We start from the raw sequence: 24,375 nt of genomic DNA on the forward strand, positions 1-24,375 counted from the left end.
TTCTACAAGCTTGTCATTATAAAACACCCATGAAAAGTTAAATAAAGTTAAATAAAATGCTTGCTTCAGTAGGCCTAAACAGCAATAAACTGTTCACTCTGGCTCTTTCTGGAAACTACCGTTGAATTTTTATGATCATTTATGAAAATGTTTTCTAACTTGTGTAGCTGCCACATAGCTTGTTTTGGTTACACTTCAGCCCTTTTCTTAAAGGCAAAATCTACTGTAAAAAGACTTAAAACCAAAAAAAAAAATCCCATTAATGAACTAGGTATATTGTAGTAGTGTTTTAAACCACCCATCACAATCATTAAGTTCACCAGAGAAGAGGCAGGAAGAAAAAAAAAAAAGCATAATTTTTACACGGCAGCATATTATGTAATGAACTCCATTTGGAATTACAAGCACTCTTTTTTAATTTGCACAAGAACTCATTACAGCTAAAGAACTGAATTAGTTGACAGCCAATTTATATATTTATGTTCTAATGTATATATAATACATAAGACAGATATGTTGACAACTTCAAGAAAGATTCAAAAAAAGGGCAAGATTGGGTCAGATATGCAATGCCTCTGGTGAGATGGATACTTCATTAAGATGAACTGGTAGAGAGCTACTCTATTTTGCCCAAATTAGCTAATGAGTACGTTATTGGGATCAAAAAATTTCTCTCTTGGCATGGAAGGGCCCAGAGAAAATGTTTTCACAGTATTCATTTTATTTACTGTTTTTTCCTGCAGAGCTAGGCAGTTCCACATCTGCATGTACCGTTTAAATGCCCAGAAATGCATTTTAACACCTCAGATTTAGGACAATCAGGTATCAAAATGTTCCAAAACGTTCCTGTTAATCACCCCGAAGCTGGGCAGCTTGGATCACAAAATCCTCCAGGTGATTTATATTCTGCAAAGCCCCCCCCGCATTTCCTATGCAGAAACCCAGGTATTTTGCTGTCAAGCAAGAGTTGAAACATTTGCAAATCAGGATTTGTCTTCGCAAAGCAGATCTACTACTAAGCTTCCTTAAATCCAGCTTCACATCTGAAGAGCCAGGCTAGCCTTTGGACCCAGTTCGGGTTTCTGTCTTGTTTTCAGATTTTTCTGCGGTAATTCCATGAAGCTAAAGGATAAAACACCGGTTACTCTCATATTCTTCCTTTCTTGAGGCAGCCCCAGCAAGGAGGCAGTGACACATCAGTAGAACAAGCTACCTCTGCTGGCACCGTGGGACACCTGTGCTTGACTCAATCACCAAAGCATTTCTGTCTCTGCGACTGCAGGAGACAAAGTTCACTCTTTTCTTCTCAGAACATTATTCCATACATTATTCTACAGATTTTCTTCAAGTGGCCAAAACCCAGGTATCAGCACAACAGCGCCACGAAGCACAGAATTGGTTATGTGGCTGCCTCTGCGATCTTAGCAAGGACTTTGGAGCAAAAACCTGCCTGGAATTCAAATGCCTAGCCATTCAAATCTGCCAGCAGTCATCATTTAAATAACCATTTGAAAAGTGGGAGAATCCTACTTTCATGTTCTCTACTCCAGTTAATTGAAAACATATATAAAAAGCATTACAAAAAATGTAATTATTTCTACTACACTGGAAAGAAAAATGTATTTCAATTCTGTTTTGTTTGGGGATAACAGTTGACTTAACTCCAAGACCAAAGGAAAATACAAGCTGTCAGAGCTGATGAAATCCACTGTAAGCATAAATCAAAATTCATTATTAAAACAAATTAATAGCCAACATACAGCTATTTTTACATCGCTAATGGTAATAAATAGCTGGTAATAAATGTTTGCAATAGCATTACACCTTTTTTATGTACTACTTCACATTCAATACAGACAGAGCAACCACTGGAAAAAAAACATCAATGAAAAAACAAGTTGTAGTTCACATGCATTTATGAGAATACATCAAGTTTGGATGAACCAAAGTTGATTTCTAAATACGAAGAACAACTGAAGTGCCTTTGTTACAAATTAAAGATATTTTCATACAAATCAACTGCAATATGCAGTATTGTATGCGGAAAGTCTTATAAAGATTACTGAAGAAAATAAAGACTACTGCTCTTACAGGCCAATAGTGAGCATATTTTACTATGTCATCCAGCAAAATAACCAAATGCTATTAAAATGCAAGTTGCTCAACGTCCAAAAACCTATGGATCACAAAACCGCATGTGTCCATTTTGCTGTGCAGAAATTATGACAAAGCTGTATTATAAAGACTCATTATATTTCTTCTGTCAATTGAAGAAAAAACAAAAGAGAGGACAAAGTGTCATTCATAAAATTTATTTGAACAATCACGGTACTCTTGATCTGCTGATCAGCTTTGTGTTCCAACTGATCCTGCACTGAAATACAGACAAACAATGCCTATTTAATCAAAGGATGCTCAGCCTGATATCGCCTCTCTGTTCGTTATAGAAGTTGCCCTTATTCAGGTTTTCCCAGGTTACATTTTTGCAATTTTTCTTCATTACAGCTTGATTTTTTTCAAAATATAAATACAACTACCACCCAAGCAGAAAAAAAAAATAAATGTAACTTGTCGATGTGTAAATAAATTCTTAATTACATTGTGAATTTTTATAAGTTATATACACAGATCCATATATTAAACATGAATATAGTCTTCCACTACTTTATCAAGAAAGAATAAATGCTAGCAAACAAGAGCTCTATTTGAACAGTGCATAAGAACTATCACCTTGGACCAGAGAAAGAGATCTGTGTGCACTATTTCCAAAAAGAAAAAAGGCCAGAAGTAGTGCACAAAATGTGACAAACACTAGCGCAGGTTCTTTCCTTGCACATTTTTACCTCTTATAAAACCGAACACTTCTTGGGCTTGGTTAATCCAAGAGTAGCCTTGGATAAACTTGTTCAATAGGCAGTGATACACCTATTTTCCATGCCTGTATATTAGGACACCAACCCATTCAATAAAACCACGCCGACACAGATGCTGTTAGGTGCCTCCTACTTTGCAGGCCACCAGCAGCTGACTGCCTTCCAAAGCACAGGGACAAGCAGGCCAGTTCTGAGGCTGACTAAAGGGTTTTGAGGGTTTTCAGAAGGTTTTCAAGAGAAGTTTGATTTATACCAGACAAAAAAAGACAAGAGAGGATAATCAGCAGCTGAAAAGCCTATACAAAAAAAGAGTTGCAGCTTTTACATCAAGACAGAAACAGAGATTTGAAAAAAAATCACTCACAAGCTAAGTTATCTGATTACAGGAGCAAGGAGATGCTTAAAACCGTTCCTAGAATAGGATCTTATTTAGCAGATCGCAAACATACTTCTACCTTACCACGTGCTCTACTCAGCGCTGGAGATAGCGACGATGCCCTCACAGCAATGGCAGGTTTCCTCACCTCGGGGGCCAGAGCACCACTGGGACTTGGAGCAGGTTTAATGCCACTACCACATTTCTACACTCCTTTTTGTTAGCACAGACAGAAGCCACTGGATCTATCAGGGCTCAGCGCTGCCTCTCTCCAGCAAAACCTCAACCAAAAATTTGAGGCCTACACACTCAGGTGGATGCACTCTCCCAAACTGCTCTACCAGTACATCAACACCGTGATACTCAACCTGAATGCCGCGAATATATTTAGTGCGTATAAATGCAGACTTGTACCTCAAAATTTGTATGAGCAGAGATTGTAAACATGGTAGAAGTAATTTCATGGCACGATGTAATCTTAACCTTTCTGACAAAACAGTCAGCATGGCGTGGCAGACACTAGATCTACACAAGAGCAAGCTCGGTGGATGCAGCCTCTTCAGCTGGCCCAGTTTTACTGAAGCCTCTTCACAGAAACTTAAGCACACCAAGCACGTCCAAACCAACTGGCCCAGAAGAAATTCTCACATTGTTTCCCCACCCCCCCATTTTCAAACTTTAAACCAGATTGCAAGATTACTATCAAGCACTTGCATTACGCCAGGCTAGCAGCCAAAGACCACCTTAGAGTAAGCACGACTCCAGATAAAGAATAAACAAATACGGCTTTTGCCAAAGCATTGAAAATACACGATTCTGCAAAACTGTGCACCACCATAAGTTATTCAATGCCTTAAACTAGATTATCAGAGTAGTAAAACAAGTACAATTTTCCAAGTAAGGCTTAAATCAACACAAGGGACAAAACACTGTTTGACAGCCAAATTATTCAGCAGGGTATGACTGGCCAAAGTTAAATACAGACAGCATGCAAGGAGTTACTGAAGATATGATAGTTCAATTTTTGTAAAAGGAACATTGTACAACGATTAAATTACAAGAAGAAATTGAGTTTCAGAAATAAAAAGTAGATAGCCCTGTATCAATACAAGCTGTGCTAAGAAACACTGCCAGAAAGTTAAGAAAACCACTGTCTTGAAAACATCACTGAAGAATGAGAAAACTGGAAAAAAAAATAGTAACTGAGTAGAGGAATAAAGGGGAGAAAAAGCAATATATTTTTAAAGGAGATATATTTTCAACGCTAGAAAGCCATGGACAAGACTATAGGATGCTAAATCAGATACTGTAGCAGAATAATTACTTCTCTTTAAACATATAAAAGCACAACTGCAAATTGCTTTTATTAATTTATTTTGCTACAGAAAGTTGAACTTTTCAGCTTTTTTTTAAAAAAAACTTACTAAGGTAAACTGGTGTCAGAACCTGACTATATTTTAATAGCTAAAGGAACAGAATATATAACGTACAAGGCTTTAGTCAGAAGTGGAATTCGATCTTAGAACTGCTATAGCTGTGAATTTCCAGAAAATATCCACTTTGATGAACCAGAACTAATAAATGAGTCCTATGCTCATCAAAAATAAACTGCATTGAAAAAAAAAAGACGAGACCTTTTCTACAAGAAAGGTTTGTTTTCTGGCATTTCACTTAGCACTTAATAAACTCCTATACTTCCTTAAGCAGAAGATCTTCACTTATTCTGTCACACAGACACAAGCTCAAAGACCATAAACACACAGCACGCTGTGGTTTGAAGAGACCACAGGTTAAATTAAAATGAAGAATGCAGGGGGTTTGTTAAGGGCCTGTTAAGCTGACAGTGAAACTTGGAGTAACAAACCTCAAGAGAGGTTTTCTGCTTCACAAATAATTAGACTTTGAAGATAAAAGCTTTACCGATATATTTTTTCAAAATGTGCATTAATAACACAGTACACAAGTAATTCTAAAATTACAAATGAAAAAAAAACAGCTATTATCGATCAAGGATCAAATCAGTGGCAGTAGCAGTGAGGGAGGAAAAGAAGAGAGGCACAACGTGGCACCCATGAGCTTACTAATGTAACTGCAGTCTCCATCAGAGATTCCAAATAAGAGGAAGTCAGGAGGTGAAGGCAAAATCCCAAAAAGACCCACTGGCTTGAAGGCACTGTAACACCAGTTACCAATGGTCTCAGAGCAGCACTAAGCAAAGAGTGCCTAAAAGTTCTAAGTAAGCTTTGGTGTTAAGCCTTCCATGGGTTCCCTGTACTGAAACTTACCTAGACCCCTCCTCACATAAAATCTTGATCCAAAGATGTATACATGTTGCATAGGTGCAAAAAGAGGGCCTTCTTTCACATGCATTGAGCAATAATCGTCTTCACGGTTCATGTACCTTATGTTAATATTGTGACTTTTTTTTTTTTTATAACTTTCCACATTAGTGTTATTTTCAAATCATCAGAATTATAAGTCTATTCCTAAAATTGCCTTTTAATGTAATACTGTTAATATTAAAGCTAGTCTAGTAGATCATACAGGCAGACAGTATATTGTAATGCCAACAATTTAATAATATATTCCAAAAAGAACTTGTTAATATGTCCCACAATAATTTTTGTTGGATTATGAATTTAAATATAGGCAGGTTTCTGAATGTGAAGTGTTCAGCCAAATGTAAATTAAATACTTTTCCTAAACTAGAAGCTTTCCAAACACAAAAGTGTGCAGGACTCTCCCTGAAATGGAGGCTTATCAGCAAAGGAGGTTCATCAGCCACACACAGTTATATTAGCTTGCACAGATTAAAAGCTAGATTTAATTTTAGATCCAAAAAATTCCTGGATGTTTGCCAGTTTAAAACCCAAAGCAGACTTGTTACTACCCTGAAAAAAGCCCTGTGTATAGGACAGAATTTCATTCTACCTTTACTTAAAAATTACGTGGCTCCATAATGTCTGTATGATATATTACAAAGTCTGAAAAAGAGGAAGAAAAAATTTGAGGTCTTTCAAACAGCACTTTCCACTGTCCTTCTAAAAAACTTGGACCAGTTTTACCCTACTTACTATCTTTTGTTCTTAGAAGAGACTCCAGTAATTCTCCTACAAAGATTCAGTATAAGGGCTTCTAACCTACATCAAAATACATTTCGTGTAATGTATTCTTCAATTTACTTCCTCCAGGGATCAAACACAAAATGCTTTTTGATTGAGGTGACTGAGCTTTGGTGCCTAATAACTGTGAATAGCAAGACCTTCTTAACCAGACAGTCAGGTGAACACACCTAACATGATTTACTAGTGTTTTAGAAGGATCTACATTAAAACCCACCAGCATCAGACTGAGTTTTTACACTTACTAGAAGATTCAGAGAAGTTCCTTTCTCACCTGGAATACTGTACTAAGCCTGCACAAACACGATGCCAGAGAAAAAAAACAAACACCTATGACAAGTAACAGGGAAAAACAGGAAGATAAAATCCCAGTGAACTACTAGCAGCATGAAGAGAAATCCATCTCCTTCCTATCAGGAATTAACTCTTGTTAGACTTTACACTTTAACGCGGTGGAAATTTTCAATATACATCTTTAAACAGCTTTACTTCTCTAGACTCCCTCAGTTTGTAATAAAAAGATTAAATATAAATATGTATATATGGGTGATTAGCCCCATCAAACCCAACCCGAAACCAAGCCATGCATTCTGACCAAGCAGGGCTAGATGAACGAAGTGCCAAATGCCATTCAGAACTGAACTGCAAGCAGCCCTGGTGATATTGATTCTTCATGAGGGGAGTATGCAATGTATAATCTGTACTTCCAAACACAGAATGTATAAAATTAATAAGTTTTCACAACTCTCTCTTTGCAGTAACAATTTTCAGAGCAAAAGCACGCTGGATTACATGTTCTATCTAAGCAGTAAGGCTGAAATACATTCATCGTAGCAGGCAAATGAGGTCCCAGATCAGCCCAGGTAATGCATGTTACAAATCTAGTAAATAGCTCAGACTTTCTCAACGTTTCCAATTTTTATCATGTTATAATTAACCCCATTTATGTCAGTAATTAAGAAATAGGCAGAGACTACTACTTATTGTTATGAGTCCTACTATTTTACAAAACAAAGTTAAATAGAGTTTATGATTTCCCACAGTAGCATTACACAGATCTTACAAAAATGCTCCTCGTACATTCCTTTGAATGAAAGCCAAAAATGATTATATGGTTTTATTATTCTACCTGGAAAGCAGCCACAGCTTGCTAGGTATCACTTCTGCAAGTCTTGCTCCCAAGAACCAAAAGGTCTGACAGAATTGATCAATATTGAAGTCTTATATTTGCAGCACATAGAAACGAGAGAACTGAAATACCAGCTTTGTTAATTCTGCTAATGAAAACGTTGGGGCACTTGCCAAAGAACCAAAGACTTGCTGCTTGTTTAGAACCCCACTAGTCTTATTATTTTTTTTTTAACCTTATTATATTAGGATTAGCATCCTGCAAACGCCTTTTTCTATTTTAAAAGCAGCCTTATTCATATATAGCGTACTCTCATTACATCTAAGGCAACCAGTTGATGGCAGTATTTTTTACTATTTCTGCTGCAAAGTTGAATTCTAATTACGAGGTATGCTTAACAATGGAATGTGAATGAAATTGAGTTTTTTAAAACCTTAACCTATTAAGTGAAATGAAAAAACTTATGGACAAACATGAAGGAAGTAACAAATGACTTTAAAGCAGAAGATGCTTGTCATCAAAAAGGCATTTCCATACCAGTATCCCATTTTCAGCAGAAAGCTCTCCCTAACCTCTCTACAAATCATGTACAAACAGTTCTACTTAACTAAAAATAAAACTGTTATTAGTCAGTTATGATAACGTATACTCCCTCCCTCTTCAGTTCAGTTTTCCCAGGCTGAAGCCTACAACAGAAGCTTACTAAAAAACACGGAAGCTCGCTAGAAAACACATTTTCCCTCCCAAATTGAAACTCCGTATTTTAATATTTAGAATCATTCTAGGAGATACTATTTCCCACCATTTAACTGTACAGTAAAAAATGTTTTCGTAAAGGCGCATGCAGTGAACTGTACCTCATTTTCGCCACATTCAGAAGGTGTATCCTTGTGTATAGCCATCTGATACTTGGCAAATAAAGTGGCTGACTGGTTGAAGGATGATTTGAACTGTGGGTCCTCAAAGGAGACAGGTACTAACCTCACCTTCAGAGCAAGGAAAATACAAGCATGCTATTTTGAGTGCATATAATCAGGTAATATGCTTCTGAAGGTAAGGCTAGTGAAAGATCTCCTCCTATCCATTTCAAAGCCTCTGAAGTCAGTATTCGACTTAAAATATAGTAAAAAGTAAAGCTCCTACAGGGGAAAGTATTTCTATGGCAATTAACACTAACCTTAAGCTGACTGCTGATAGCTCCATGAAAGAATAAAAGTTCTGTAACACTAGAACACTCCAAAGCACCAGTTTACTCGACCTACTTTTTGACCAAGTACCTAACAAATCAACTAGAATTTGTATTTTCATTGTACAACCTCAAGAATTTTTTAAATGTATTATTTTTAATGGCACATCACTTATTGCCCCCAGTTTAGCAGTTATATATTCTTGCTATGTACACTTTTTTTCCTCCAAACTCCAGAATCTTTTTCTTTTTAGCGTTTGAGAGGCAATATGCCTGACACAAGTAACTATTACACACTGCCTAGACATTACAAGAAGCAGTAAAGATGTGCAATTTAGATGGAGTGCACTAATCACTTCTTGAAGTGGTTTATACAACTTCCGTGAACCTTAAACAAACAATTTGTGTGTGTGATGATTCCTTCACTCGCATGTTGGCCTCTCATACTTGTTCCTCTGTAGGGATGCATTCGAACCACAGCCAGTGAGACTAGTTATCAGGATGTGTCCAGCCATTTTTATTTCCTAGGAAATTTGTATTCATATGGCCCACAACATTTATCTCCAAAAGCTTCATCTCCTCCATCTCTTACTCAATATCATACCCAACTAACTTCCTAAGCTTTTCAGTTTGCAATTAACACCAAATATTTGTGGCATTCACAAAGAGATATCAAAAGTTTGCACTTTCAGAATGTTGATTTTATTTGATACGGTATTCTACATTCCCCTCAGTATAAATTGAGTATAAAATCCACGTTTGTTTCTCCTAGAATCTATGCAAGACACATAAAATGGAGGGGAAGCTGAGCTTTGCATAAAATTCATTTGGCCTTCTGACCTGATTTATAGTTGGTTTATCAGGTGGGTCCTTGTGAATAACCATCTGGTAACGTTTATAGACCTGGTAAGACTCCTGAAATGTGGCTTTGAACTGTGAACTTGGTGGAGATGATCTCACCACCCTCACCTTCAGAAGAAGTTAAACACATTTGTTATTACAATATCACACAATAATTATATATTTAAACATATACAAGCACCATGACAGAGAGACATTTTGACTTCCTGCAAAAGAACCCTAACACTTCGATTAATATTAGACAATAGCCTTCCAATTCTTCAGCTCAACTTAGATTATTGAAGGCTTTTATGTTTACACTGATTGACATACAAGGTTTTCAAATTATGAATCAACTAAAGTGCCTTTACAGGAACTACACATATAGTTTTCAGGAAATAATACCAACAAATGGTATAAAGAATGTCATTTTAAAGAGATTTTCTATACATTTTCAAATTTTCTCTTCCTGAGGTTTCTTACCATACTGAAATATACTTGAAGGATCCACGTATTTGGAAGACTCATATCTGTGCTCTTTGGATAAAGACCGCGTTTGCATTGCCATAATCCCAAGGGGACGTCCAGATATTTTTCAAATTTAAAGAGGAAGAGGAAACGATGTTCCCATACTCAATTATGAGTTAATTTTAATAGGAAGTTATGTGTCTTCCTCACCACCACCCTTACACACAAGAAAATGAAATAAATTTTAAGAATCTATAAATTAAACTGTGTTTTTAGTAGAAGTGATTGCTCCCTGACCAAAGGTATGCTATCACATGAGCAACAGTGCATTTCTCTTCAAGCATATTTAAGGGCACGTTCATTTCAAAACCCACATTATTTTCAGTATGGTTTCATTTTCACAAATAACTATTGGTTCTACAAAAAAAAAAAAAAACAAACACTTGACAGACATAGTAAAGAACAAAGAATCTAAGAAAGCATTGCTAGAACCATTCTTCTTTTAATTCTCCCTACATCTTCTAAATGAAAATGTTCAGACAAGGCCATTACACTTCAGTTATACGGCTCATCAGAAATATGGAAGTGTTAGCAAAATAAATCAATTTCATGGCTTCTTGTCAGTTATTTAAGGTGCATCTTCTAAGTCATCACCACTTCAAGTAATAAAAGGATATTTAAAATTTAATTTCCAATTGATAATCAGTAGCTAAAGGAATTTTTTTAAATTCTGAACGCTTTTCAGCTTCCAGAAGAAAATATTGTGTTTATGATTAACATATGTTAGGAAGTCAAAAAGTGACTGTCTCTATATTACAAATAGATTTGATTGCAACCAGGATGCTATGCAAATTTTCTACTGTTACTTTAACGGCTTCCAAAGACATCAGTAAGTACCACTGACATTTATAAAGAAGAGTTCTCTTCTTATCTGTTTAGTTTTATGAACAGTTACTGCTTTCTTGTCAAGTTTTAATAGAGAAAATAGTTTAACTATTACTGCAAAACTAAATATTGAATCTCTCTAATCATTCAGCAGCCAGTTAATTCATAGTCATTCATTTTCAAGTCACTCAGTATGAAATCAATTTACAAGTATTTTGTTAACTGTACTTGTGTCTTCTACAACTGACTGCAAGTGCAAGAACACCCCCTTGTGGTTACACAGAACTCAGCTGGACCAAATATATCATGATGCACCACATATATTTTAAGATTTAATCTACAGCCAAGTTAGCAAAGTCACAGACACTAAGCACCTAAGCATTTGCAGAGTTTAAAAAACTCCTTAACAAGACTTCTCTTTAATTTGCCTTCAACAGCAGTGAATGAGCCATTACCTCTAATTTGTGTGGTGTATCATCAGGCAAAGAGACAAAAATGAAGTCTTCAATAGATTTGGGTTGGTTTGTTGGAGTCTTAGAGTTTTGTGAGAGGAGAGCTTGATGCCCTGCTTGAAGTGGAGAGCCTTCAAGTGTGCCCATCTGGTTCTGAAGGAGTTTCTGCAGTTTTCTTTCTTTCCGTATGTCCTTTGCTTTTCGACACGGCGGCTTGCTCAGATCAGCCCCTTTGCCTTCAAAGACACAAGCAAAGAATTAAACACCACATTTTAATACAAACAAGTGGCCCTCATATGATGACTGAAAAGAAATGGTTAAAATTACCAATAATTGCAGACCATGGTCTGAACATAATGTGGTCATTCACAGCTAGTGGCAACACCCAACACCAAAGTAAGTCGCAATGATCTTTTTCCTCTATAGCTCCCTAAGCCAGAATCAAGAATATATTTAAAGTTGTATGAAAAGACTTCCCCCTAAGTCTGTCATTAAATCATTATGCCAGCTCCTTCTCTCAAAAGCAAACAAAAGCTTCTATTTTGTGCCTGGTATTATGATGCCTTATATCCAAACAGGTACAGGATCAGCTTGAAATAATGAAAGGAAAAAACAAAAACAAACCCACAACCACAAAACCTCATCACCAAATTCATAAAGAGAATTCTTCTAGTGTGTAAGAGACTCAAGTTGCTATACAATAGACTCCTACAGAAAACAAAGGAAGAACGATTTATTTCTTGTCACCTAGAATCCCTACACAGTACACAGAAATACAGACAACACCACTAACGTCATGAAAGAGGAGCAAAAGGCCACGTAATTTTATATCTTTTCTTAAAATAATATTCAGATACCTGTTTTTACTAGTAGATTGACTTTTATCAGTTTAACTCTACTCCAATATTTTTAACCATTCATAATGTTTTATTAATGAAATGCTATTTACTTAAAAGCGAAGTCACACCTAGAAAACAAAAGGATCACCATGGACAATAGTAATTGGCACTACAAGAACTTAGCTTTAAAGGAATATAAAGCCAAAGACATGCACAAATAAAAACGTAGGTTGACCCAAATTCCTTAATAAAGGGTTCGGAATTTTTTTATACTGAGGATAGCAACGTAAGATTGAAAAGTCAAGACATGAGTCTAGGAGAACTATAAAAACTCATTTCAATGTGAAACTTATTTCCACATGAACTTATTTCAATGTGAAGAAGATGCCTGGTCTACATTCCACCCAGAAAATGCACTGAAAGGATAGCCACCAAACAAATAATCTATTTCCAAGTAGCGATTTCCCCCCATATTACTATTTTAATTGATACTGGCTGTAAATTCATAAATCCAGATTTCTACAAATTTGCAGAAACAAGAAACAATTTTCCTAACACTCGTAGTTACATCTTTCACCTTTTCTTCAACTTTGTACACCGTTATCAGCTATTCCAAGTAGCACCGGCAAGTAACTGAAATCATACTCCGCTCCAGAAGCTGAGTAAAAGCTGTATGAACCTGCTGCACTGCTCAAAACAGCGATGGAAGAATTAATGAAATTTCAACACGTAGCTGTCTCAGCCAATACAGAAAGTTCCATACAGAGGGAAAAATTTACTTTTATATTATCAGCCAGTTAATGTAATCAAAAGTAACTCTAATTCTGTGTTTAATATTATTTTTTTACATGCAGTGGTAGTTGAGCTGGAGGCCAAAGAAGAGCCATAATATTAAAGATTTCAAAAGGAGAGGAATAATGGAAGACTACTCCCACCGAGGGAAATACAGAATCATATATCTTGCACAGAACAAAACCTGTAACAAATATTATGACAAACTGCTGAAGTAGTCTCCTTATGCCATAAGCTTTCTCCCCAAATCCATATATTTGCAAAAAGACACACTAGCAACTTCTGAAAGACTGACTGACCTTTTCAGATGGGAATGTACCCTGACTGGTCAGGCGCTTTCATGTGAAGCATTAAGACGACACATTTCCAACTCTGCTAATATTTATAGGAGATAAAGGATAATCCAAACCCAGACTTAACTATGGCTTATCCCACTTTACTCTCTAAGAGGCCTGGAAATTATTTTGTCCAGAACCCCTATGAAACTGTGGTTAGAGCTCTCTTTCCTTCTCCTCCTGCTTCTTACCAGTAACTTACTAGCCGACAGCGACACCCTTCTTCTCCTCTACCCACTTCAAACCTTCCCTAAGGACAAGGGTGAACAGTGGCATGCCTCTGCAAACTGGAAATGGTGAGAGCACTGCTATTTTAAAAGCTCACTGATGCGTTTAGGTTCACGGCACCTGCAAGAGCCACTGCCTGCATCCTTCTTTACCAATACAACACAGAAGTTGTCAAAACATATTGGGATCAATTCTCAAGCATCAGTAAACTATTCTTTTTAATGCACGTACCATACAGAATGCGGTGGCTTAACCCGCACTAGGTATTCGTCAGGAAACTTTGTATTGGTGACTATGTTAACACTACTACACCAAAAAAAATGGTATTTTATTTAAGGGAAAAACACTAATTTATCATTTTTCCCCAGCTTATTTTATAGTCAAGATGGTGAAAGAAGTACTGTCATCTGTTCTTTCCCATGAATGGGATTATTTTAATTAAATCCCAAGCACAGGCTCTAGAGTTCTAGAGAAAAAGATATAGGAAAGCAGATATAATATTTCTACGAGAACAAGCTCACAGTAATGGCAGCTGGAGTAAGGGAAGCAGATTTTACTTGCAACCTTATGAATTCTAAGCCACTGAAAATTATTTCTTAGCATCTTGCTATTGCTTCTTATGACGACACATGCTCAACTTGGCTGCACGAAGCCCCCAGTCCAGTGGATCAAGACTCAGTGACCTGTAAGTCCACAGGACTTGGGGAAGGTATTCTGATCTCAGAATATGCAGCCACCATTGCCCAAAGTGCAGCGTCCACTGCTCAGAACTTACAGGATACACGAGACTTCCACGGTAACGCTGCCTCAACTGCACTGAAACACCACGATCCTCTTTTGGAGATACATTCCAAAACAGGGAGAAAAACAATGAACTGGAAATAATCTGAAATCTGAAAAATCTGAAATAAAGCAAACAGTACGCCTACGCGCACGCCCTTTCCCTGACCTGCAGGATACATTTTTACCAATGTTGGTGGTTGCTCAATCGAGGACATTCTCTACATTAACCGTGGAAAACTCTTGAAAACGGCGCTCTTAAACCAGTTTGTAAGCACGCTCCTGGGGGAGCTCTTCGTGGCTCTCCCAGAAAAGCCCCAGCAGGGTTGTTCCACACAGGCTCCACGAAAGCTGGAGCGTCGAGGGCATCTCAGGGACTCCGAAAGGGAGCTAACGCTACTTCTGTGCTCTTCACACGTCCTGTAACTGAACCAGCCAATTTCACATCCAGTGTCCTTACCTCAGTCATGCTTCTTGAGTATTTGTCTCATCGTACAACTAAAGTATTCGCCAGAAAAGGACAAATATTCTGAGGAAATTACAGACATTATGGGATCTGACCATGGGCAAACAACAGTCAGTGGAAGAGTTTATTTAAAATACCCGTGATAAATTTGAAGAATGTTACAGCACTTCATCTGCCTTGGGATCTGTTTCATGTCTCATATCTTCTATAAGCTGTAAGTTAGCTAGAAAAACTTCTTAAAACAATGAACGTGCGTGCAGACATAAGCAAACCTTCTTTTCTATCTGAAACTGTGCAGAAACAGCCCATTATTCCTATAGGACAATGACCTGTTTTGTTTATAGAGGAATAAAAATGCAATTAAACAATCTTATTACGGAATAAGTCTACATTTTCCAAGAAGAAAACTAAACATCTTTCTATCTGGAAAATTTTAAACTAGATTTGACCTGTGACACCACCTAGCCTAAAAAAATAAAAAAAGGCAATATCAAATAAGCTTTCTGATGCATTTCTTATTCCCTTTATATTTAATTTAAACCCTACAGAGAGCAGCACATTAATGATTATTTCTCCTCCATTAAAGCAAACCCCCTTTTTCTGAAACACAGTATAAACAACGTTTCAAACTTCCTTTACCTGCATTTGCAGTGTTTGAAGTTTTACCCAAGGTTATTCCTAACATAACTAAAGACAGCACTTCGCCATTTTCAGACCAATAATCTTTACCCAAGACTGCCATCTGCTGTCAAGTTCCACATAGGTGCTTCCAAAATTAAGGTTACATAACGTGAAGCTTTTCATTAATTATTTTAAAAACAAGAGGGTTTTGAAAATTTGCACAGCAGGGCTATAAAAGTTTGACTGCATTTTATAAAGTCAAAAAATAAAATGCAGTCTTAAAAATTCTGGACACATTTTCCAGGAACTTGCAACAGTACCAATCCTATGCAGCACTGTTGGGTTTCTGACCGAGCACTTCTGGAAAACTTTCCTTTTTGTTTAGATGCAAGATTGCTTGTTAAGCTGGTGAAAACCTGATGCAATTGGAATGAGTGTTTGCTCACGTTATTTTAACAAATATGAATTATTCTAGGTATAATCCATTGACCCCTTACCACATCCTACAAGAACGGGGCACACAAGCAGCTGTAAGAGAGGCAACCCGCAGCACTCTGCACGAGCATCCCATTAGCAGTACTTCCCAGCCTTTTCTTCCCCAGAGACCCTCAAGGACTCCTCTGCGCAGCACGAAGAGGATTACCCACCAGCTGTGACACACAGTCTACCCTGTCACAACAAGCCGTGCGAAAAGCTTACCACCACTGCCATCAGATGGAGATTCCAGGCTCTCGTGCCACAGCAAGGGGTGCCTAACAGCTATGACGCGGAAAAGATCACAGGCTGACAATGAGCTTATCCTTTTTTAGGGTAAAGATTTTGTGTCTGAACTCAGTCCAAAGGCAGTATTTCGGAAATCTTTACGATTATGATGCAAAAGCTTGCTAAGAGATAATGTTCGCCTTGGGGAAAAAAAAGTGACCATGCTATTAGAATTACTGTATTGAAATTATTTTTAAAATGTCATCAATATTTCCTACAGTTCCACACAAAACTCTAGAAATGAACATGCGTTTACGTTCAGTTTTTAGCACGAGAGCTTTAGCAGTGTAGAAATGCTTCAGAAAGTAAAATGATCAAGGTTCCCTTACTCAGTGCACAGTTACTGTACTTCCTTACAGAAATGTAACACTAAGTTCACAGCGAGAAAAAAGTAGAAATTATTACAGTTTTTTGTAATTTCACATCCACTAGGGACACTGCTTTTCTAAGCTAAAATTTGTCAAAATATAAAACAAGGCAGGCTCCCAAACAGATGAAAGATCTTAACTAGAAAATGTCATTGCTTATAGAGAAGTATCCCTCTCTATATATGTTTGAATAGCTTTCTACTAAATAAATTTCCTTTAAGGCTAAGAAATAAAAACACTTTAGTATACTGAATGTATTTCCAGTGCCACTCAGGTCTGTGGCAAATAGTACATGAAAACGTAATAGTGTCTTAAGTTATTCCAGGAGTGTATTCACAAGGTGTAAACTCCACAATTTGTATAACAACAAGACAACCTACAGATATGAAGAAATCTTAAAACAATACTTAAGGTATTCTTATTAGATCTTAAACTGGTTTCCCACTGCTACACAAGAGACAACGCTAAGCCTTACCCTAATGGAGTAGCCAGCACTGCTGCGGCACCAGCCAGAGCCGTATCCAACTTTTAGTCTTGCACAAACATACCTCAAGGTACGTAACGCCTGACCACCACATGCCCATAGAAGAAAGGGAAAGCTGGATGTGCATCTTATTCTGTACACAAAAGTATCCCAAACTGGAAAGAGGTCCCAGTATCTGATGAGATTCGATCACCTTATTTGACTGCAAATGAAATAGCTTTTCGAACATGAGAAAAGTGTCAGCTGTAGGTACATATTCTCAATAACTAAACTAAAAAACCTGAGTATGATGAAAATCAATGCGATTTTCAGGAAAAACTAAGAAAACAAGTAACATGCAGCACCTATCAAAGAATGCACTATAATTCCATAAATTGGCAAAAAATAAAGGATTGTGTTCAACAACATGCAAATAATGAAAACATTCCGATTCCTACCAGAACTGTAACTACCTGGCTTGGGCGGTGCATGAACAGTTTTAGAAGAATGGGATGGTTCTCCAGGGCCTGCTGCATCTTTATCTACAGGTATCTGAAGAGAACCCGACTCCACCTTCTTCACATTCGTTTCTTCTTTCGTTTCAACGTTGTCCTTATCTTCATTCTCCACTCCCTCTGCGTGATCCTCATTCAAGGGAGTCAGTTCAGTCTGGCTGACCTGAGATTCGCTTTTATATGCAAAATCGCTCGGGACTACATCCTCTATATGGGAATCCATAGGCTCTTCTGTAAATAAGTAAAGACTGCATGAGTTAATTTCTCTCTGTATAACAGAAGCTCAAAATTTGCACAATTAAAGTCTATATTGACTCTTTTCCAATTTTACAACTGTTTTCCAACACATAAAGTTTAGAGTAGTCTGAAAACAGAAATCTTCCTTTATGACCCTATATTACTAGCACCAACTCATAAATGAGAATAGATTTATTTTCTACACTGAAATGGGCACTAATCTCACATTGCAAATCTACAAGAGGGAAATTATAGCATCTCAGAACTGATACAACAGGTTCTCTATCAGAAGGTAGCTGGGTTTGGTGTTGGATAAACAGAGTGGGACTTTTCAGTCACCTGCCAGAAAAACTCTCCTTCCCCCCACTCTGTTCTTCCTGTTCTCTGCCATTTACTGTCCTGCTTAGTAATCTTCAGACTATCACTTTTATGACAGACGTAAAAACAATCTGATGGTACCAGCCACTAAGTATGTGCTCAGACTAAAAAAAAAAAAAAAAAAAAAAAAGAAGCTGGTCTAAGCAAAAAATAAGTAAACGTGCTTCAACAAGGAGCAAATTCTATGAGGGCAGTGAGGCCCTGGCACAAGCTATCCAGAGAAGCTGTGGCTGCCCCAGCCCTGGAAGTGCTCAAGGCCAGGCTGAATTGGGATTTGGGCAACCTGGGCTGGTGGGAGGTGTTCCTGCCCACGGCAGGGGTGCGGAACGAGATGGTCTTTGAGGTCCCTTCCAACCCAAACCATTCTGTGATTCCATGAATTTGTGGCAAAGCAAGTCATCTACCACAACTTGTTCTCCAGGCAGCATAGCGCCCTCAATTCGAAATGCTGCAAAAACACAACCTAGCCAGCCCTCTCTAAAGGGGCCTGCATGAAAAAAAATACCAGTGTATTAGCCATTCAATCAATCAGTCTTGATCCTCATTTCAAACATCAGTCTTGCTTTTCAATCACTAAGATTTTCTTACCTTCACTCACCACTTTCGAAACATCTCCTTTGGAAATAAATTTCAACATTTTCTTCAGAACTTTCTTGTGAGATTTGGAAGTCTGAAAACGCAACGCCTGGCATCTTAAAAAAAAAAAGTTATGACTACTCATTTTGAGAAAGATGATTTCAAAGAAAAAAGTTACACTACATGCATATTTCCTAATTAATTCTTAAATTTCCATATATTAAGTGATCGAATATTTTATCAACACTCTTACAGTCAAGTTAATAAAAGTTATGTTGTCTTGTACTCCATAATATTTTATAGCGATATACACATATACCATAATCACTAAAATAAGCCAAGGTGACCTGAAGCACTGCAGAAAATAAGCTTTCCTAGGAGGGTAGCACACTACAATTTTTCACTTGTCCATCTTATATACACAGCATTGATTCTAACTACTAATGGCAGAAAAGCCTCTTTGGAATTATTCATACTTAGTCTACTGATAGCCTCTCTTATTTGGGCTACTACGGCAGTGTTTTTGGGATACAGACATACTGGTTCACCTGCAACCATTGAACAAGAGGGCAGTCACAGGATTCCTGCCTTGGACTGCAATCCAGACACAAAGGGCATGGGTAGACGCTTGGCAGACTGCTGACAATAAAGCGCTACGGAGCCACTGACAACACCACAGAGCCACTGATCTGCCTGTTCACGAACCCAACAGAACACATTTACTATCATTAAGGCTTAAAAAGTTAATCTGCTTTTATGTATTTAAAGCAGTAAACACAAATGGTTGGACACATTTTAAATAGTCACATCAGTTACAGTTCTATATCCCAAGCCTCTTACCTTATTGTATACTGAGGACAACACGTCTGATTCATGATAGGTTTGTAGACATATTTTCCACTTCTAAAAAAAAAAAAAATGTATTGATTTCTTGTTGTTTATACTACAAAATTAATGGAAAACCAGAAATTTTGTTTAAATAATAAAAAATTCTTACGTAAAGAGTATCAAAAGCCAAGAAGCAAGTTTTTTAGCTTTTTGCCATTATACTGAATACTGTCTAAAATAAACGAGTATTAATTAACAAAACTTAACCATAGAGCATAACTAAGAAAAGCATGTTGCGTCTGCTGTGCTCTTTATGTATTAAAAATGATATCCTGGATTCTCCAGCGCATTCCTGCCTGAAAGTCCAGACTCTTTCCCAGAAGCTAACTGGGAAGAATGTGACAAGAGCTACCCCTGCACGTTACATTCTTTTATTTCTGCTCCTTGTTAGAGCTCCAACATAAACTCCAATACTGATAACAAAATACCAATACACATATCCCTAAAAACAGATGTTAGGAAGAAGAGAAGTAGTATTTCTTGTGGTCAAAAGACTCCTTTAGAATAGGAGAGAAAAAAAAATCTCCCCTGAAAACATGAAGTTTCAAAATTGATCGGATTCCCATCAGAAAGGAGTGTGAAATAGAAGATCCCAAATATATTCAGCAGTAAAGTTTCCAGGGATCCTAACATTACAACGGAAGGCAAAGAAAAAGGTCTTTTATCAAATTTGCACCCGGTGAACAATCCTCAGGCCTGTTGACTGTGGCCAAGAGATGCCCGTGATCCTAGCTCTGCTTTCAATTGGCAGCTCTTGATCTGTTTATCTGCTTGGCTGTAATTTGTTTATGCAGTATGTTTAAAAAACATTCAGATATGTTTAAAAACATTCCTGAAGTCACCAAATTGTCCTTATTAGAGCAGACATTTGTTTTCCTGTGCAATAAGGAATAGGACACTACCAGAAATGTTTGAGTTGTTTTAATTCATCTATTTAGGACTTTCTGAAAATAACCTATGTTTAGGGGCACTTAAATCCTCAACGTTCAAGTTTTTCATGATGTTGAACTTCCAGAAATTCCTCCTCCATCTGTTTTAAGGGCATAAGATGCAAAGTTGACAGACTGACTTTAACACACATTTTTAGAGTGCAACACCAAGAACAGAAGTAATCTAAAACAACATACACCACTGAAAAAAAAAAAGGAGCATAACACTCAGTATTTGCTTAATTAAAGAATATTTTAAAGGAATATTGCCCTTAAATACAGTATGCTGTAAACACATATTTACCCTTTAATAATTAAAGTTGTAATTCCCACATGATCTTGACTAATTTATTATTGCCATGTTTATATTAGGTAGGAAAAGGAGAATCCTCTTTTCCCTGTTCAACAGTGTCATGCTTTAAAAGTCACAGAGCATAGGACAAATATTTCTATTTCCACCTTTTATGGAAGCTAGTTATCTGTTTTCAGAAGCTGAAAATTTAAATCTGGATTCTAAATCGAATCAAAACTAAGGTTAATCTACAAAGGCATAATGTTATTTTATTTTTAAATTTACCTTCGCCATCCTCTATCTATGAGATCCTGGTAGTCTTGAACTGTCATTGAATGTGCCCACATACCTGAAACGAACAGTAATACACTTGACTGACCATCGTTATGCTTTAACACATTAAAATATAACAAGTTCTACAGAAGTCACTGTAAAATTAATCAGGTAATAGCAACTTTTGAACGGATGTCTCTCAAGGACTTGGCGTATTGATGAAACTCATAAATTACTCATTTCAACACCACGTTCCACATTAAAAAAAGCAGCAACAACATAAATCTTTTGATAGAATTAAATACATCGCTCTAAAAGTGAAAGTGGAAAGTTCACATTTCCACCTGTTACCTTTCCCTAAGATACACCAACAAAATGACTTAGAAGCACTCCTTAACTTTGTTAAACCGAGTGAGAAACGCTGGGCGAGAAGAGCTGTTCGGGGAGCTGCTGAGGCTCACCCAGCGCCTTTCCAGGGACCTCTCAGGGAGCACTTTGCAGGTGACTGGGGGGCGAGCAGACCTCGGGGAGCTGCCACCTCTGGACCAGCAAATCAGGGGAAAAAGCAGACTTCGCCTTCCCTTCAGCTGCCCCAAGAAAAACTTGTCTGACCGTAGCGTTAAACTCATTGAGCCTTGCCGTGGGGATAAGCTGCTACTCTCTCTGAAGAAATCACTTTGGAAACATGAGGTTTTGGCCTTAAAATACAAGCTAGCTTAAACGAGCAGGCTCAAATCTGATACTCAAAAAACGTAGAACACTTGTAACTGTTACATGTGGCTACTTCCCACTGGAAGAGGAAGGAGCATCGTAGGACACGTTTGGCACTGAAAGGAAGGTGTACAAGGAAAAGATCCCAAACTAGAGCATTTTTATCATCATGTAAGAGTTTGAAGCTACAGAGTTCACGCACGCTTGCTTTCTATGTTGAATAAAACCACTGCTCTTCCATGCTTGTCCCACTAGAGAACAGCGTACATGGAGTTTCAATGACGGATCTCCCACCCAACACAACAGATTGATAATGGAAAGGGTGGAGAGCAAGCATCATCCTCCTAAACAGCCCAATGCCATGCAAGTATATCCTCATATAACCTGTATTATCAGCGGAAGGGATTTTTTCCCCAAAAGGCAGGGCTGCAAGAGGCAAGTCCCCCACAAACACACTCTTTCCCTCTGGTATTCCAACGGCAATACACAAATTTCGAGATACTGCGGTTCACTGGTTACTAATACCCTCCTCGCTTTTCCTCCACGCTGCTCATTTGACCTTTACGTGGAATATTTAAACTTTCCTAGCACGCTAATCGCGCACTTCACCTCGCCCTCCAACAGCCATCGCTCAGACACCCCGACACAACGAGCTCCCGGGGCAAGGCTCGGGGCGCTGCCCGGTGCCCGCCCCGCCGCAGGCCGCAGCTCCGGAGCCGGGGGCCGGGAAGGGCTGAGGCGAGGAGGAGGAGGAGGACGGCGGCCGCTGCCCAGCGGCTGCCCCCGGCCCCGCCGCCTCCGCCCGCTCCGAGGCGCCCGGAGCCTGCAGCCCCTCGGTCCCCGCCCGCCCGCCCGGGCCGCGGCCGGCCCGCACCGTGGGAGAGGTTGCCGGTCTCGTTCTTGCAGTAGCCGCAGCGGTAGCCGTCCTCCCCGCCGAAGTACTCCACGATGCTCGGCGAGCCGCCGCCCGCCGCCATGCTCGCCGCCGGCCCGCCCGGCTCAGGGCAGCGCCCTGCCCGCAGCCCCGCACGGCGCCCCGGGCCCCCCGGAACCGGCCGCCGCCGCCATCTTGGGTGCGGGCAGAGGGCGGGCGGAGCCGCCAGGAAGGAGCGGCCCCGCCATGTTCTCCCCGGCCGGCCCGGCGCCTCCCTCCATCTTTAGTGAGGGCGGCCGCGCTCGGCACTCACCGGCGGACACCTTGCCCCACGCCGAGGCGCAGTAGCCGCAGCGGCTGCCCTCCTTCCAGCCCCGGTACTCCACCACCGCCCTGTGCATGGTGGCACGGCTCGGCCCGGCCCGTTCCGCCCGGCGGGGCTCGGCCGCCCCGCAGCGCCCCGCCCGGCCGCAGCCCCGCGGGCACGGAGCGGAGACTGGTCGGGGAAAGGGGCCGGGGCTCCCCGCCGGCACTTCGGTCACAACAACCCCGTGCAACGCTGCGGGCTTGGGGCAGAGCGGCTGGAAAGCTGTGCAGTGAAAAAGGACCTGGGGGTGTTGGGTCAGTGCTCGCCTGAACATGAGCCGGCAGTGTGCCCAGGTGGCCAAGAAGGCCAACGGCATCCTGGTTGTGTCAGGGATGGTACAGCCAGCAGGAGCAGGGAGGTGATCGTCCCCCTGTGCCCTGCTCTGGTGAGGCTGCGCCTCGAGTGCTGTGTTCAGCTTTGGGCCCCTCACTACAAGAAGGACATCGAAGCCCTGGAGCGTGCCCAGAGAAGGGCTACGAAGCCAGTGAAGGGCCTGGGACCCAAGTCCTGTGAGGAGCAGCTGAGGGCACTGGGGTTGTTTAGTCTGGAGAGAACAGGCTCAGGGGAGACCTCATTGCTCTCTGCAACTCCCTGAAAGGAAGGTGTGGGGAGCTGGGGGTCGGCCTCTTCCCACAGGTAACTAGTGATAGGACTAGAGGGAATGGCCTCAAGTTGCACCAGGGGAGGTTCAGGTTGGAAACAAGGAGACATTTCTTCTCAGAAAGAGCAGTCAGGTGTTGGGATGGGGTGCCCAGGGAGGTGGTGGCGTCACCGTCCCTGGGGGTGTTCAAGGAAAGGTTGGACGTGGTGCTTCGGGACACGGTTTAGTGGTGACATTGGTGGTAGGGGGATGGTTGGACCAGATGGTCTTGGAGGGCTTCTACAACCCTAATAATTCCAGGATTCTAAGCCTCAGTGCCCTGCTGATGGACAGGCATCACTATCCCTGATCTGTTGCTCACTTACATCAATGCAAAATACTCTTGAGCCACGCTTCACTGAGCTGTTTGATGCTTTTTTCATCCTAGCCTAAAGAATAACCTGATAATTTCAGGACAAGCCATGAACAGCCTGAACAAACATAGCTCTCAGCTCACTGAAGATGACCAAAAATGCTCAGACTGTCCGTGCTGAAGTACCCTCACTACCTGACCAAATCTTATTACCATCCTCCAACAGTGCTGCTAGCAGCAGGACAGATCAATAATGTATCGCATTCTTCAGTCACCTACTGGTGAACTGGAATCTCAAGCAGAGTACTAGTTCTGTGAAATGAAAGAAAAATGATTACTTTTTAAAGCTTTCTTTTTACTTAAAGAAGAAAAAAAATCACCCTGCTGACTGCAGTAT

General features: G+C 39.6%; 1 protein-coding gene across 8 annotated transcripts in view; it reads right to left on the reverse strand.

The window, feature by feature from the left end:
- The window catches only part of ATE1 (arginyltransferase 1), an 86,265-nt gene extending 63,138 nt beyond the window's left edge, over positions 1–23,127 (reverse strand). For 3 of the 8 annotated variants that reach the window (XM_040564409.1, XM_040564415.1, XM_040564416.1), the window contains exons 1-7: positions 22,659–22,856; positions 21,086–21,149; positions 19,532–19,594; positions 18,704–18,807; positions 17,459–17,731; positions 11,335–11,567; positions 9,527–9,655 (exon numbers count right to left, since the gene is read on the reverse strand). In XM_040564409.1, the coding sequence (XP_040420343.1) occupies positions 9,527–9,655; positions 11,335–11,567; positions 17,459–17,731; positions 18,704–18,807; positions 19,532–19,594; positions 21,086–21,149; positions 22,659–22,761 (969 nt within the window). In that variant the 5' untranslated portion in view covers positions 22,762–22,856. Of the gene's footprint in view, positions 1–8,357; positions 8,487–9,526; positions 9,656–11,334; positions 11,568–17,458; positions 17,732–18,703; positions 18,808–19,531; positions 19,595–21,085; positions 21,150–22,014; positions 22,425–22,658; positions 22,857–22,971 lie in introns of those variants that run through there. The other 5 variants (XM_040564413.1, XM_040564412.1, XM_040564411.1 and 2 more) reach the window with 5 other exon arrangements.
- Positions 23,128–24,375: the final 1,248 nt, after the last annotated feature.

The sequence above is a fragment of the Cygnus olor genome, chromosome 7 (genome assembly GCF_009769625.2).
Source record: "Cygnus olor isolate bCygOlo1 chromosome 7, bCygOlo1.pri.v2, whole genome shotgun sequence".
NCBI lineage: Eukaryota > Metazoa > Chordata > Aves > Anseriformes > Anatidae > Cygnus > Cygnus olor.